Raw genomic sequence first — 12,639 nt, 5'->3', positions numbered from 1 at the left:
TCTTTTCATTTTACACATGGGTTGAGCAGGATTTTCGTACAATATGTTTCACTGCAGACAATTTTGTCACATTATTGATTGTAATTTTATCAAAGTCATTCACTATTGTAGAACTGACCATTCAGCTTCTATAAGTCTTAATAAATGTGCAGAATTATGTATATTCAACTTCATATATTTCTGTAAAAGAAAACTTCAGCCCTATAAGCTGCTGAGTAGAAAACATATTCAAAAAACCTGACTATCAGTCAAATAAAAGGAGTGAACATGTTTATTAGAGGGAGTGTCTAGTTCAAGTAGAAGGTAAGGCCCCATAATGCAAACTGCAGTAGGGTTTTAAAACCAGCTGTACAAAGTTCTGCAAACTGTTAAAGGGAAAATAGTTTCCTGGACAGCTTCTTGAAGGCACAAAGGCCAAAACAGAGAGAACAACGACAAACATCAGAGAGAGAACGACGACAAACAGCCGAAAACGTCCTGCTCTCAGGACAGCTGCCTCCAAAATACCTGCACATCTTAGACAACGGAGAAACCAGAGGGACGACAATGAAATGAGGAAACAAAGAAAAATAAATGCATTTTTTAAATTTTAAACTGAAGTACCTTTTGGTCTGACGGTCTAGTGTGACACTTTGAGGTTTCAGCAGCTCTTCAACTTCAGTTTCCTCCTACAGACACAGCACCAGACATCACTGATTTCATCATTTCTACATCTACTGTCTGACAGAAAGGGTTTGAATCTGGGTTTTGTATTGGCACCCTCTAGTGGTCACTTGTAGAATTACAGGACAATCAGATTGATACATCTTCACTCAGTTGCCACTTCATAGGATTTATTGCAGGACTATATTAAGACTGCCTCATCTTTAACCAGGGGCAAACAATAAACTGGCAACTGAGTGATTTTACATTCTCTCAAGTTTAAAAGTCTAAACACTGATGGGAGGGGTCCTACATGTCGAAGATCTGTGGAGTCTGACACGGTGGTTTTCACTTCAGCTGAAAAGTTCAACAGCTTAATTTCCTCTGCAAAGGACAAAGGGGGACTGAGCCATCCTTCCTCATCTCCCATCTGGTTCTTCACAATAGTTCTGGAAACCAACAGCAGAATCACTGTACAGTAGGAGTGCATAGGTCATGGTATTATTTCAAAGCAAGAGTATATTGTGCATGTGGGTTACAATGAGGCCTCATCCAGTCTGCCCTCCAACTTCTCTTTCAGCTCCTTATTTGTCAGCCTGAAATACTGGAGCAGGGAAACATGATGAGGCTACAAAACAGACTTCAACAGCGCATAACATAAAGCTATTATCCGACAGCAGTCCATGTTCTTTCTAGTCTTCTTCAACCTTTTTATCTTTCTAGCTATGAATGAGAGCATCTTTACCTCCATGGAGTGGGTGCACTCTTCAACGGTTTCCTCCAAGTGCTTTATATGAAAGTTGTTCTATCGCAAACACACGTAAACGAAAAATGTGATGTTCAAGTAATAAAAGAGAACATTTAAAATATTCATGTTGAACTACAAAGAGAAAAATCTGAACTTTTTTGTCAGTTGCTTTAATGTACTGGTGTCTCTGTTCCTACCTGATAAATAGCATCATTTTTTTTCTGAAGCTCTAACTGAGCCTCTTCCATTGCACACTGAAGATACACATGACATAACAAATCAGGCACTGTTTGACGATGTCACGTGACTAATGATGATAGTATGAACGGAGAGAGAAAAAAAAGTTAAATGTCTCCATGTTGAATCCATGGTGTTACCTCAAGATTTTGAACTTCATCCCTTAACTTGCTGAAGCTGATCTGGTCCAAGTATCTCTCTTGCTGGAAGTTCTTAAGCTGAAAAAGGCATAATTATTTTGATATATGGAAAGTGTTTTGAAATGTTGGTACTACTTCTAACTGTAGTCTGACAGATTTGAGGTGCTATGTGAAAAGTAACAGACATCCTACCTCTTCAGTTAGCTTCTTATTCTGTTCATTTGTCATGGTGGTTTCCTTTTCCTGCACAAATAGACAGCATGAAGCTTTATCTGGAGATATTTAACATGTTCACCATCTGCCTATTTGACTGGTTGAGGTTTAACCGTTTGTCAACCATAGATCTATACTAATGTGACATGTGATGTACTTCACTAACTGTGAATGCTTTGATGTTGAGATCAAAATGAATATGCAATTATCCTGCTGCATGTGTGATGTATAACTCTAGCTTGTATTACTCAAATCTTATGTTTATAAATCAACAGACGTAATTGAAATCATAGAGAATGAAATACATCATTAAAAAAAGTAAATGTTAAATCTAAGATTTTGAAGATTCATTTAGTTATTTATTGTCAAACATAACATCCTTGTCATATACTTCAGTGTTATTGCATAGTTCTACACGAAAGATGCTATGTGACCTGTATACATGGACCTGGATCAGACTACATTAAGACACAATTTAACACATTATGAGGATGTTAAGAATGAGAATAGAGTTGTTTCTGAAAAATGCAAAATCATTCAAAGTTTGTCAAAAGTTAATAGTAGATCTGAGCTCTGCCTGAAGTCACATTGGCATAGAGCAGGGCAAAACAAGATGTCATCAAGGACTTTGCTTTGCCTGATTTAGCTCAAGTGTGATCTTAAGGCAAACGTCTTTTTGAAGACACCCGTAATACACAATATAAGACTATCATTTCTGGCAACCCACCAATTGTTGAATATTTTTTTCCCTGAATGTCTTTACACCAAGGTCATCAGCCAGGAGACCGTTGCAAGGCTCTGCTTCGACCTTCTGTGCTTCACTGATGACTTTCTCCAGGCTGCAGATACACAAACACGTTTCCACCAACATGTTAAAGCATAGGTTCAAAAGTCGTAAGTAACAAAGATAACATGGCTGACACATAACAACATTGAATTACAATAAACATATTCTGCTGGAGGTAAGACAACAGTCTGTCAAAGACAGCAGGGAGCTCAAACAGATGAAGTTTAAGTTTGATAGTCAAATGGTTCAGGCACCCTTCTGCTAAACGAGTAGAGACAATCATGTGACCACTTACGCTTTAACTTGTTTTTTGAGAGTGGTGTTTTCAGAACGCAGTATTGCCACGTCATCATCTGCAACATCTAGCCAGTGCCTCATTTTAGTGGTCAAGTCCTTCTGCTGGTTTAAACTATAATCCAGCTCTGCTATCTTCTCATGCATCTCCTCCAGTGTCCTACACGCACCCGCACAAACACAAAATCATATATTACTGATGCATAACTCATCCAAACATTTTTAGTGTATGGGTTTATTCAGTGAGCATCACGCACGTATTTTCCTCGGAGACATCCATCCTGCTGGCCGACTGCTCCCTGGTGCTTGCGGGCAACAAATGGTCCAAAAGGAGTGACCACAGCTTTAAAGATATATCATAAATGTTTCTTCCAAACTATATTTATTTCGTAAAAAGTACAGATTTTGACCGACTAGTGTTACTATTCCCATAATTCATGAGGTTAGATCGAGCTAAATCTAACTGCCATAATAATCCATGAAAGCACTTTATAAAAAGCAAATACCTGAATTGAGAGGCGCATATTTCACCCAAGATTTAAAAAGAATAAGAGATTCAAGGATTGCAATTAACCTGAATTGGTGGGCATGGGGACTTGAGTCCTCAACCGCCCTTTTCTGCTAAATCTGCATTTCTGAAAGTCAACTAATGTGGCACGAATGTTTGGCTCTTGAGGACAATTAACTTTCCATAGATAACTTAGGTTACAGCCACATTTCGTCTAAATGTATGTAGTCACCATTAATTTATGTTTCACAGATTTAGCTAGTTAGCTAGCTTAGTTACACGCTAGCTAGAGCAAGCTAGGTTTTTCGGTTAGCAAGCTAACTTATTGTTTAACTTACCGCTAAAACAACGAGTTTCAACTGATTTTCGCTTTACAAATGAACTAACTGACTTACCAACAAGTAAATTCAAACTAAGGAGTTTACAGCAGCTCACTAAAGTATAGTTCAGCCTGCCATTGCAAACGCAGGAGGATGACAAAAGACAACTGGTCGATATGACGTCAGACACGGGACTGGTCCGGTGTAGGAATGCGAGCAAAGGTCCAGAAAGCGTCCTGGCTCTAAATGTTATGATCACATTCATACGATCATTCTCTTTGTGATTATTTAAAAATGTTCCGGGTACTTTTTGGAATTGATTCTCTGTATGAGATGGAAATCAGCAGGAATTGAGTAGATTTTAACTGTTTTTGCCCTCAACATGAGAGTTTTAAATTATTGGAACAGAAGCAAAACACTTTTAAGCCAAAATTGTATTATACAACTACAAAGGATAAAATGTTAAGCATTTATTAACAATTTGTTCAGCACTTTCAAATGGCAAAACGTGAAACAGCACAAAAAGGCAGACTTTAAGCAGACAATTAATAGTACCAACATATCTTTCGCTGTAAAGTAAGAGCACACTTCAAAACAAAGGCTTGAATTTGTTCACTACATTTTAAGGCCAGCAGAATTAAGTTAACTTCTGAGGTAACAGAAGTCCCGTTGGCATTAAGGGATGTGAGACATGTTAGCCGAGTCCCAAATCCAGACTACATAGTCATGTGTTCTACACACCAGACAGTCCGGTGAAACAGCGCGAAGACCACCTTAGAAAACAACAAAAATACATATTTTTGAAAAACACCTCCAGCATATTGTATCAAACATATTGAACAAATTAGTGATGCATGTTGATTTTCTGTACACTTACTGCAAAAACAGGATGATATAAAGATTATAACTAGTGTTTGCTGGCTCCTAGTGTGGAGTAGTGAATTGGTACAGAGCAGTTCCTTGAATCAGAACAGGACTCTTCATGTTGTTGGTTTGTAGTACGGACGGAAACATGGAAAGCGTAATGCGAAACATGGGGAAATGCAGTTCACGTGTGTAGTCTACGGGTACATTTTATACCGTGTTTTCACTAGATGACTTTACATTAGTATGTAAACGGCAACACTAGATTTCACAACATGTACAATTTCAGTTGATTGTTTTCTTCAACATCATTGTCCATCATTGTAAAGCCTCTCTCTTTGTCTAACTTGGTGCAAAAGTATTCAGTAAAAGGCTCAATGTTATACAAATCATCTGAAGCTCAGGAGTGGATGTAGACAAGTGGAAAGCACAAGAACATCATGATCCTGGCTGTTAACACACAAAAGCAGATTTATTCAGGAAGAGTGCAAATTTGGATGACCTTTAGATTTAGGGAAAATAAACAATAAAAGAGGACAATTTAAGTGACCACCCAGGGGTAGTAGTGCTTGTTAACAAGGATTTCCAAGTATACATTCTTCACAATCAATAAAATACATTCTCATTTCAATGTCGTTTACATACACTTTCAGTGCTCAGTATTCCTCCAGAGGAACACTATTCTGAGGCAAGTCTCAATGAGTGTACAGGTTACCTTTAGATCAAGGTCAATGTACCTTCCACAGTAGACCCATAACTTCTTTGACTCAGCACAGGTAAAGGCTACGGAGTAGATACGGGTAGACAGTAACCCAGTAACATCATAACACCTAAACACTGTTCTGGCTTCTTCCCATCCCAAGCTACCTCTTCTTGAACTGAGGTGATCTTCCCTGCTGCGGCTCCCAATAACATTAACCATCACCAATAAAGCAAGACACATGGCCTGTTTCAACTGTTACCGAGTGGGTTCTAGCAATCCTGTGACCTGGAAGTTTATCCCATCTCCAGGAAGAGGTGATGGGATGAGTGGGCAGAGCCAACAGAGGTACCAGCGAAGGCCTAGTGTGTGACGCAGGTTGCCCCGGAGCCCGAGGTTGTAGGGTCGGCGGGTCGAGTACCACTCCCTGGTGGTCTGTCCCCGAAACATCAAGACGAGATGGAAGAAGAAGAAGGCGGACACCAGCAGGAAGCCCACAACGCATGTATCGGCGATGAAGGCGAATGCAAAAGCTTGTGCAGTGACCTGGCCTGGGGAGAGAAGGGTCAGTAGCACTGATTAAGTCACAGCCAGTGATATAAATCCAAGCCTAGTTTAAATTGGTACATTAAATAGATTTGGTTACATTATTGAGATCCATCTCAGCCTTATCAAAATTGAGAGTTTTAGAATAGTTGTATACAATTGAAATGATTTGATATAAGTCAATCTCACAGTGTAAATAATTTTGGTTTAAGTGTGTACATTTATTCTAATGTATATAACGAGGATCTGGGAACACACCCTCATACTCCTCCTGTGGAATTTGTCATAATGACAACACCTTGAAAAACAAGCTGGTCTTCAATGAGAGAAGGTTGTCCCTCTTACACAGCTGTAAAGAATGCAGGATGTCTGGTTATAAGTGTAGTTAATCAGTTAATTCACTAAAACAATTAGAAGAAGATCAATTATGTTTGTTGTTTTATAGAACTAGACATCTTAAAAAGTCCTTATTGTCTCTGTAAAAATGTGTATATATATAATATAAAAAACTTTATAGAGTACATTCTACTTATCAGTGTGTAGAGTATAGGTCACGCTGGTAAGTACTACAGCTACATACCTGAAACTAGCATTATCCAGGGAATGATCAGCAGCAGGATGCTGTGCATTGTCACACCCTCCTTCAATATAACAATGAAGACCTCTGCATTCATCAGAGTGGCGTACAGCAGCCCTGACCACATAAAGAACAAGCAGCTCAGGAAGTACCGGTAGTTACGGAAGCCCACGCACTGGCCAAAAAAGACGCAGTGGTGATCTCTCCGCAGCACACACACCTTGCAGTCGTAGCAGTGGGAGCACCGAGGAGGAGTATGTGTCTCACATGTGTAACAGTACCTGTGAGGGAAAAGAACAGAGAATAAACTATTATTTATGGTCTGAGACACTCCTAAACGTCTCACAGACTTTTGATCTCACTGAAACATAAAAACCGTGACCTTCAGCAGAGGACTGAGTTTCTTTGTTGTGTTTACACTTATAATGTGTGGACGTCTGACTGCTGGGATTACATTTTCTCTTCTCTATTATCTCAAACTTGGAAGACCATTAATGTCTAAAATATATGTAATAGAAACATCTGTAACAAAGGGGGCTTGTCCCAAACAATTAAAACAGACCAGACAAGTGGAGACAAGGATGTCTGATACCTTTGACCACATAGTGTTCTGTAGATCAACAAATCAAGGCTGTGTGGTACATTCTGTAATAACCGCTCCAGCTGCGCCCTCCTTACCTCCACCCCTGGCCCATGCCCTCTACGCCCAAAAACACCCCTTTGATGCTGGGGCTGGTTCTGAGGAAGAGCAGGGCGTTCCAGCAGATGTTCCCCAGCATGAAGTACTGAACCAGCAGGTGGAAGGCTTTCCAAAAGGCGGACCACACGGTCTTCTTCTGGTCCGCCTCCAGCGGAGCCTCGACCAGCACCAGGTAGCTCACCTCCGCGGTGATGGAGAAGACCAAGAAGGTGTTGAGGACTATGGGGAGGGGGCGACAAAACTTGTCGACCCTGACAAAAACTTGACTGGCAAAACTCGTCATGTTTCCAGTACGTCCGCCTCTCCGCGGTGTGAGCTCAGACCGATTTGACAGACGCACCGTGGTAACCGTTGGTTAGCTTCGTCAGCCCCTAACAATAAATAACCGCTCCGTTAAGCTTTCTTTCGGAAGTTAAATGAATCACATGACATAAACGATACTTCATATAACTTCCGGACAAATTAACGCCATTTATGAGTTGAAATGTTACGCCGTCTGGCTCTTAAAACTCTCTCCCTGCCACGATTCTCTGCTACTTTACGGGATCGAGCTTCTACTCCATTTGGGGTGTTACGTGAAAATACATCCGCAATGCAACAACACATTGGTTCCGCTTGTAAAACGTCTCCTCGGTGTGTATGCACGTTTTTGAAATAATAATCAAAAACGTTATGTAGATTTTATTGTACTTTTGTATCGGATATTAGTATCAAGTTTTTTTTCTAATAGATATTTGAGCCTAAAAAAGCCTGTTGCTGTTTCACTGTTCTGCTAAATGCTTTGTGTTCCCTCCGCCTAACCAGCATCAACTTGTGGGCTCTGCTATTGCAGGAAGAAATTGCCTTGATACCATCTTGCTTCATAGAGAGTGAGAAAGATGCTTGACCAGGGTCAGTAAGAAATAGACACAGGGTTTTGTATACTCTTTAGTGAATAAAATATTCACACAATAAAATGAATATTTGGTCATTTAATTAATAATTTTAGTGCAAAGTAATCAGATTTTCTGAGAAGTATTAGTTAGTATGTGCTTGGTATTATCGACATAACTGTGTATCACAATATCTCGATGTATGATTTCATCCTGATGTTATTCCATTGAAAGACTAACGTATTTAATTATCGCCCGGCCCTATATTTAAATAGATTAACATGTAGTAGTTTCAATAACTTTGTGTGGCATTGAACACAAACTCTCACTACTAATTAACTATTACCATGACCATGTGTGGATTGGGAGCATGTCTCTGGTCCCTCCTCCCCCAACCCAAAGGACAGACCTTAATCCCTGATAATCTCTGCATCCATTGAACGCCTGCAGTCATGGCTGCACGGAAAGAGAATTTACTGTCTTTTGAGCATCTTGCCGGCCCAAAAAGAAACACTTTCACGAAACAAAAAGAGCACAGGCTAAAAATGAGGTAAGATCCTCGAGTGCTGTTTTGAAGTAGAGTAGTACTGTCAACTCATGGTTGTGTGTGAGGGTGAAGAAGTGTTTGCATGTGTGTGATGTGTTACCATGATGCTTTATTTCAGTATCAACAGGCCTCTGCTGTTGAAATCTGACTTTTCAACTCTTCAGAGTCTCCAACAGCTGTAGTGCAAATACACAAAGCAGCAAGATGCATCATCCTGCATGTTGGTGAATGTTTTTAATAACTGACTCTGTGTTTGTGTTTCCTACAGCAGGGGGGTGCATCTGCAACAGCGCTGGCAGGAGCTGAAGCAGAGAGAGCTTACAGCCCAACAAAACAACAGGCAGCTGCTGCAGCAGTTTGCAGAGGCCCAGGACACGCTGAAAGAGATGTTAACCCTCACTGCAGCCATGAAAACTATTCGGGTACACACACGCACACACACACACACACACTCTCTCTTCCCATCTGTACCTTACCCTTGCCTCTGTGAAGCTTGGTGTTGAATCCTCTTCTTGAACTTCAATCCCTCCAGATGGAGTATGAACGGTACCTTGAGGAGAGCTTCCCCCGCTGGCAGCAGCAACTCAAGGAGAAAACACAGGCTGCTCAGATGAAGGTAGCAAGTCATCAGTCACAATGCATACCATCAACATATAGAATTTGAGACAGAATTTTGTATTTTTATTAAATTAAACTCTTATGTGGCGAGTTTATGGTTACAGGTGTAAAAATTACAACATTGGAGGATGTGATGGATTTTTCCAAAAGAAAAATTATATATATATATATATATATATATATATATATATATATATATATATATATATATATGAACATAACTTATCCCTATCCATTTAAAAGGCATTTCTGTTCACCTTTAATTCAATTCAATTCAATTTATTTTGTATAGCCCAATATCACAAATTTGCCTCAGAGGGCTTTACAATCTGTACACATACGATATCCCTGTCCCAGGACCTCACATCGGATCAGGAGTGATCTCTGAGGTGTTCAGGGCAGAGGCAGAGTAGTTTAACATCAGGAAGTTGCAGGTCATCCATGTTTTTATGTCTTCAAGACATGTTTGAAGTTTAGCAAGCTGGTTGATCTCCTCTGGTTTGATCGATAGATATAATTGAGTACCATCTGCATAACAATGAAAGTTTATGCAGTGTTTCCTGATAATATTGCCCAAAGGAAGCATATATAAGGTAAATAAAATTGGTCCAAGCACAGAACCTTGTGGAACTCCGTGATTAACGTTGGTGGTCATTGAGGCTTCATCGTTTACAAATACAAATTGAGATCGATCTGATAAAAAGGATTTAAACCAACTTAGTGCGGTACCTGAAATGCCAATCGACTGATCCAGTCTCTGTAATAGGATGTCATGATCAATGGTGTCGAACGCAGCACTAAGGTCTAATAATACCAGTACGGAGATGAGTCCTTTATCTGATGCAATTAGGAGGTCATTTGTAATTTTCACCAGTGCTGTCTCTGTGCTGTGGTGTTTTCTAAATCCTGACTGAAACTCCTCAAATAAACTATTCTGATGTAGGAAGTCACACAACTTATTTGCGATTTCTTTCTCAAGGATCTTAGAGAGGAAGGGAAGGTTAGAGATCGGTCTGTAGTTAGCCAACACCTCTGGATTTACTTTACCGCATGCTGTGCAGCTTTATTATTGTAAAACAATGCATCATTCACAGAGGATGGAGTATTTGAGGTCATGTCTAAAGAACACAGAGGAAAGAGAGGCAGCATCCACTGCAGATCAACCTTTACCGTCTCAAGGTTTGTCTTTCTCTTCACTGTCTCAAAGAAATGATTATCACATGAATTCTTAAATTGTTATGGTGTTACAGACACATACACAATATTATCCAATATGCATCTTCATCTTTATTGCAGGCTTCACCACAATGAACCACAATATTGCTGCACTACCAAAGTACTACAGTCCAAACAGCCATTTAGACTACAACCAAGATAGCTCCCCTCATCTCTCCTATGTGCAGTCTTCCTGGCAGAGCCGCCCTCAATCCCAGACGACCAGGTTTCCTATCGGAGCGCTTCATCAACCTCAGGGTTCCTCTCATGTCCCTCCATATTTCCTCCCACCACACATCAGCACACATCCTCACACATTGCAGCTCCCCCACCTCAACTCCTCACCCAGTAATCAACACCCCAGACCCCTGCAGCCCGACTACCCTGGACCTGGGCTGCTGGTGCAGCTGGGATCCCTTCTGGCTCTGAGGCTCCGTGGGGTCAGCTCTACACGGAGGAGCTTCCTCCTGACGTGGGGATAGCGCAGGTGGTGGGGGAGAAGACCGACACAAGCTCAAAGAGAGAGAGAGGTGGTGGAAGCAGGAGCAGTCGTTTATCCCAGGAGCTGGATATCAAACCAGGTAGGAAAAGAAAATATGAGAATCTGCCTTTTCCTTAAATTATCTTCCTCAGTAGATATTTTCGGTCACCTTTGATATGTCATTTCTGTGTGTGTGTTTGTGTTCGTACTGTGCCTATAGTTCGTCTGTCCGGTGCTTTCACAGAAAGCAGTGAGAGCACCAGGGAGCCCGGCCAGGTGAGCAGAGAGAACAAGAAGAAGAGGGAGGGAGGGCGCTCACAGTCTTCTTCCTCCGACAGCCAACGCTGCATTTCTCAGGAGTAAATAATATTATCTTCAAAGTCTCTATAATATTCTATAAGAACTCCTTTGTAACCGTAAACAAAAATCTGACACTTATATGATCCGTTTTGCCCACCACATGAATCCACTAATTCACTGCCCTGTTTTAGTACAATGTTTTTGTTTTTCATTCACTGATTTCAGCTCATCTCGGTCTTCCAGTGCCATCGTCATCGCTGCAGTCAAAGTGGTCCAAAGCGCAGAGAGTGACGCCTCATCAGAGAAAAGCAGAACCAGCACAAGGAGAATGAGGAGAAGTCGGGGGCTTGCTGTTGGATCACCAAAGGAGGAGAAAGGAAGCAGGGAAGACGAGCCAGGGAGTCACAAAGAGGAGAGTCAGTCGACTAGTGAGGAGTTAGGGAGTTTAATTGAGGAATCCAGAAGTGAAAACGCAGCGGATCGAACCCGTGGCGATAAATCAGAACGCTGTGGAGAGGAGTCTGGATCCCAGAAGGAGGAAGAATCCAGAAGTGTTAGTATAAAGATTGAAAACGGAGGTGGAGATGAAATAGAAAAGCAGGAGAGTAGCAGCTCAGAACAAAGCAATGTCAGAGAAAAGGATGAGGAAGACCTAGATGGAGAAGAAAATGAGAACAGTCAGACAGATGAAGAGCAAGAGGAAAGAGATGGGGAGGAGGATCATGAGGCTTCTGAGAGAAAGAATGCAACAGAGGTAGACGAGGAGACAGGAGCAGAGGAGGAGGAGCAGGATTCAGAGGTAAAGGGTGGCTGAGAAGAAGAAGTCAGTCAGGTTAAAGAATGAATATGGTGAGAAGTGAAAAAAGGGTTCTGCATCTCCTCAGGATAAAGAAGTGGACAAGAGTGACGGAGGTGAGGACAACATGGAGGACAAGGAGTCTGATGAAGAGGAACAGCGAGGAGACTTAGCAGGAGAACCAGAGGAGAGAGACTCAGACGACAGTATCATCTCACCCCAGGACAAGTAAGAGAAGTAAAGAATATAATCATTTTAAACAAACATCACCTGAATTTTATGCAATCTGTTTTTAGGTCTAAAAAGATGCACATTATTCCAGAGGAGGCAAGTGAAGAAGATGAGAAGGAAGAGAGTAAAACAGGATCCTCTGACGATGACTCGAATGAGATCAGTGATGAGGACGACGTTGAGAATCTACTTGCACCTCAAGAACTATCGGAGAAAAAAGAGTGAGTCCTTTTTTTGACATCTCTGATGGCAAAATCTATACATCCTGAAATAAGTCTCACCTTTCTTCCCTTCATTTTACAT

At 41.0% G+C, this 12,639-nt stretch overlaps 1 protein-coding gene across 1 annotated transcript; it reads right to left on the bottom strand.

The window, feature by feature from the left end:
• Positions 1-4,344: 4,344 nt before the first annotated feature.
• zdhhc24 (zinc finger DHHC-type containing 24) lies at positions 4,345-7,867 on the bottom strand. Its single transcript, XM_034543526.1, has 3 exons — positions 7,255-7,867; positions 6,580-6,857; positions 4,345-6,004 (listed from the first exon to the last, which is right to left on the bottom strand). Exons 1-3 carry the CDS (start codon positions 7,557-7,559, stop codon positions 5,712-5,714), a joined length of 876 nt encoding a protein of 291 aa, XP_034399417.1. The 5' UTR covers positions 7,560-7,867; the 3' UTR covers positions 4,345-5,711.
• Between the last annotated feature and the right edge of the window lie 4,772 nt (positions 7,868-12,639).

Source organism: Cyclopterus lumpus, chromosome 10 (genome assembly GCF_009769545.1).
Source record: "Cyclopterus lumpus isolate fCycLum1 chromosome 10, fCycLum1.pri, whole genome shotgun sequence".
In the NCBI taxonomy this organism is placed as follows: domain Eukaryota; kingdom Metazoa; phylum Chordata; class Actinopteri; order Perciformes; family Cyclopteridae; genus Cyclopterus; species Cyclopterus lumpus.
Note: the sequence above shows the minus strand (reverse complement) of the source record. Positions and strands in the feature narration are given on the sequence as shown.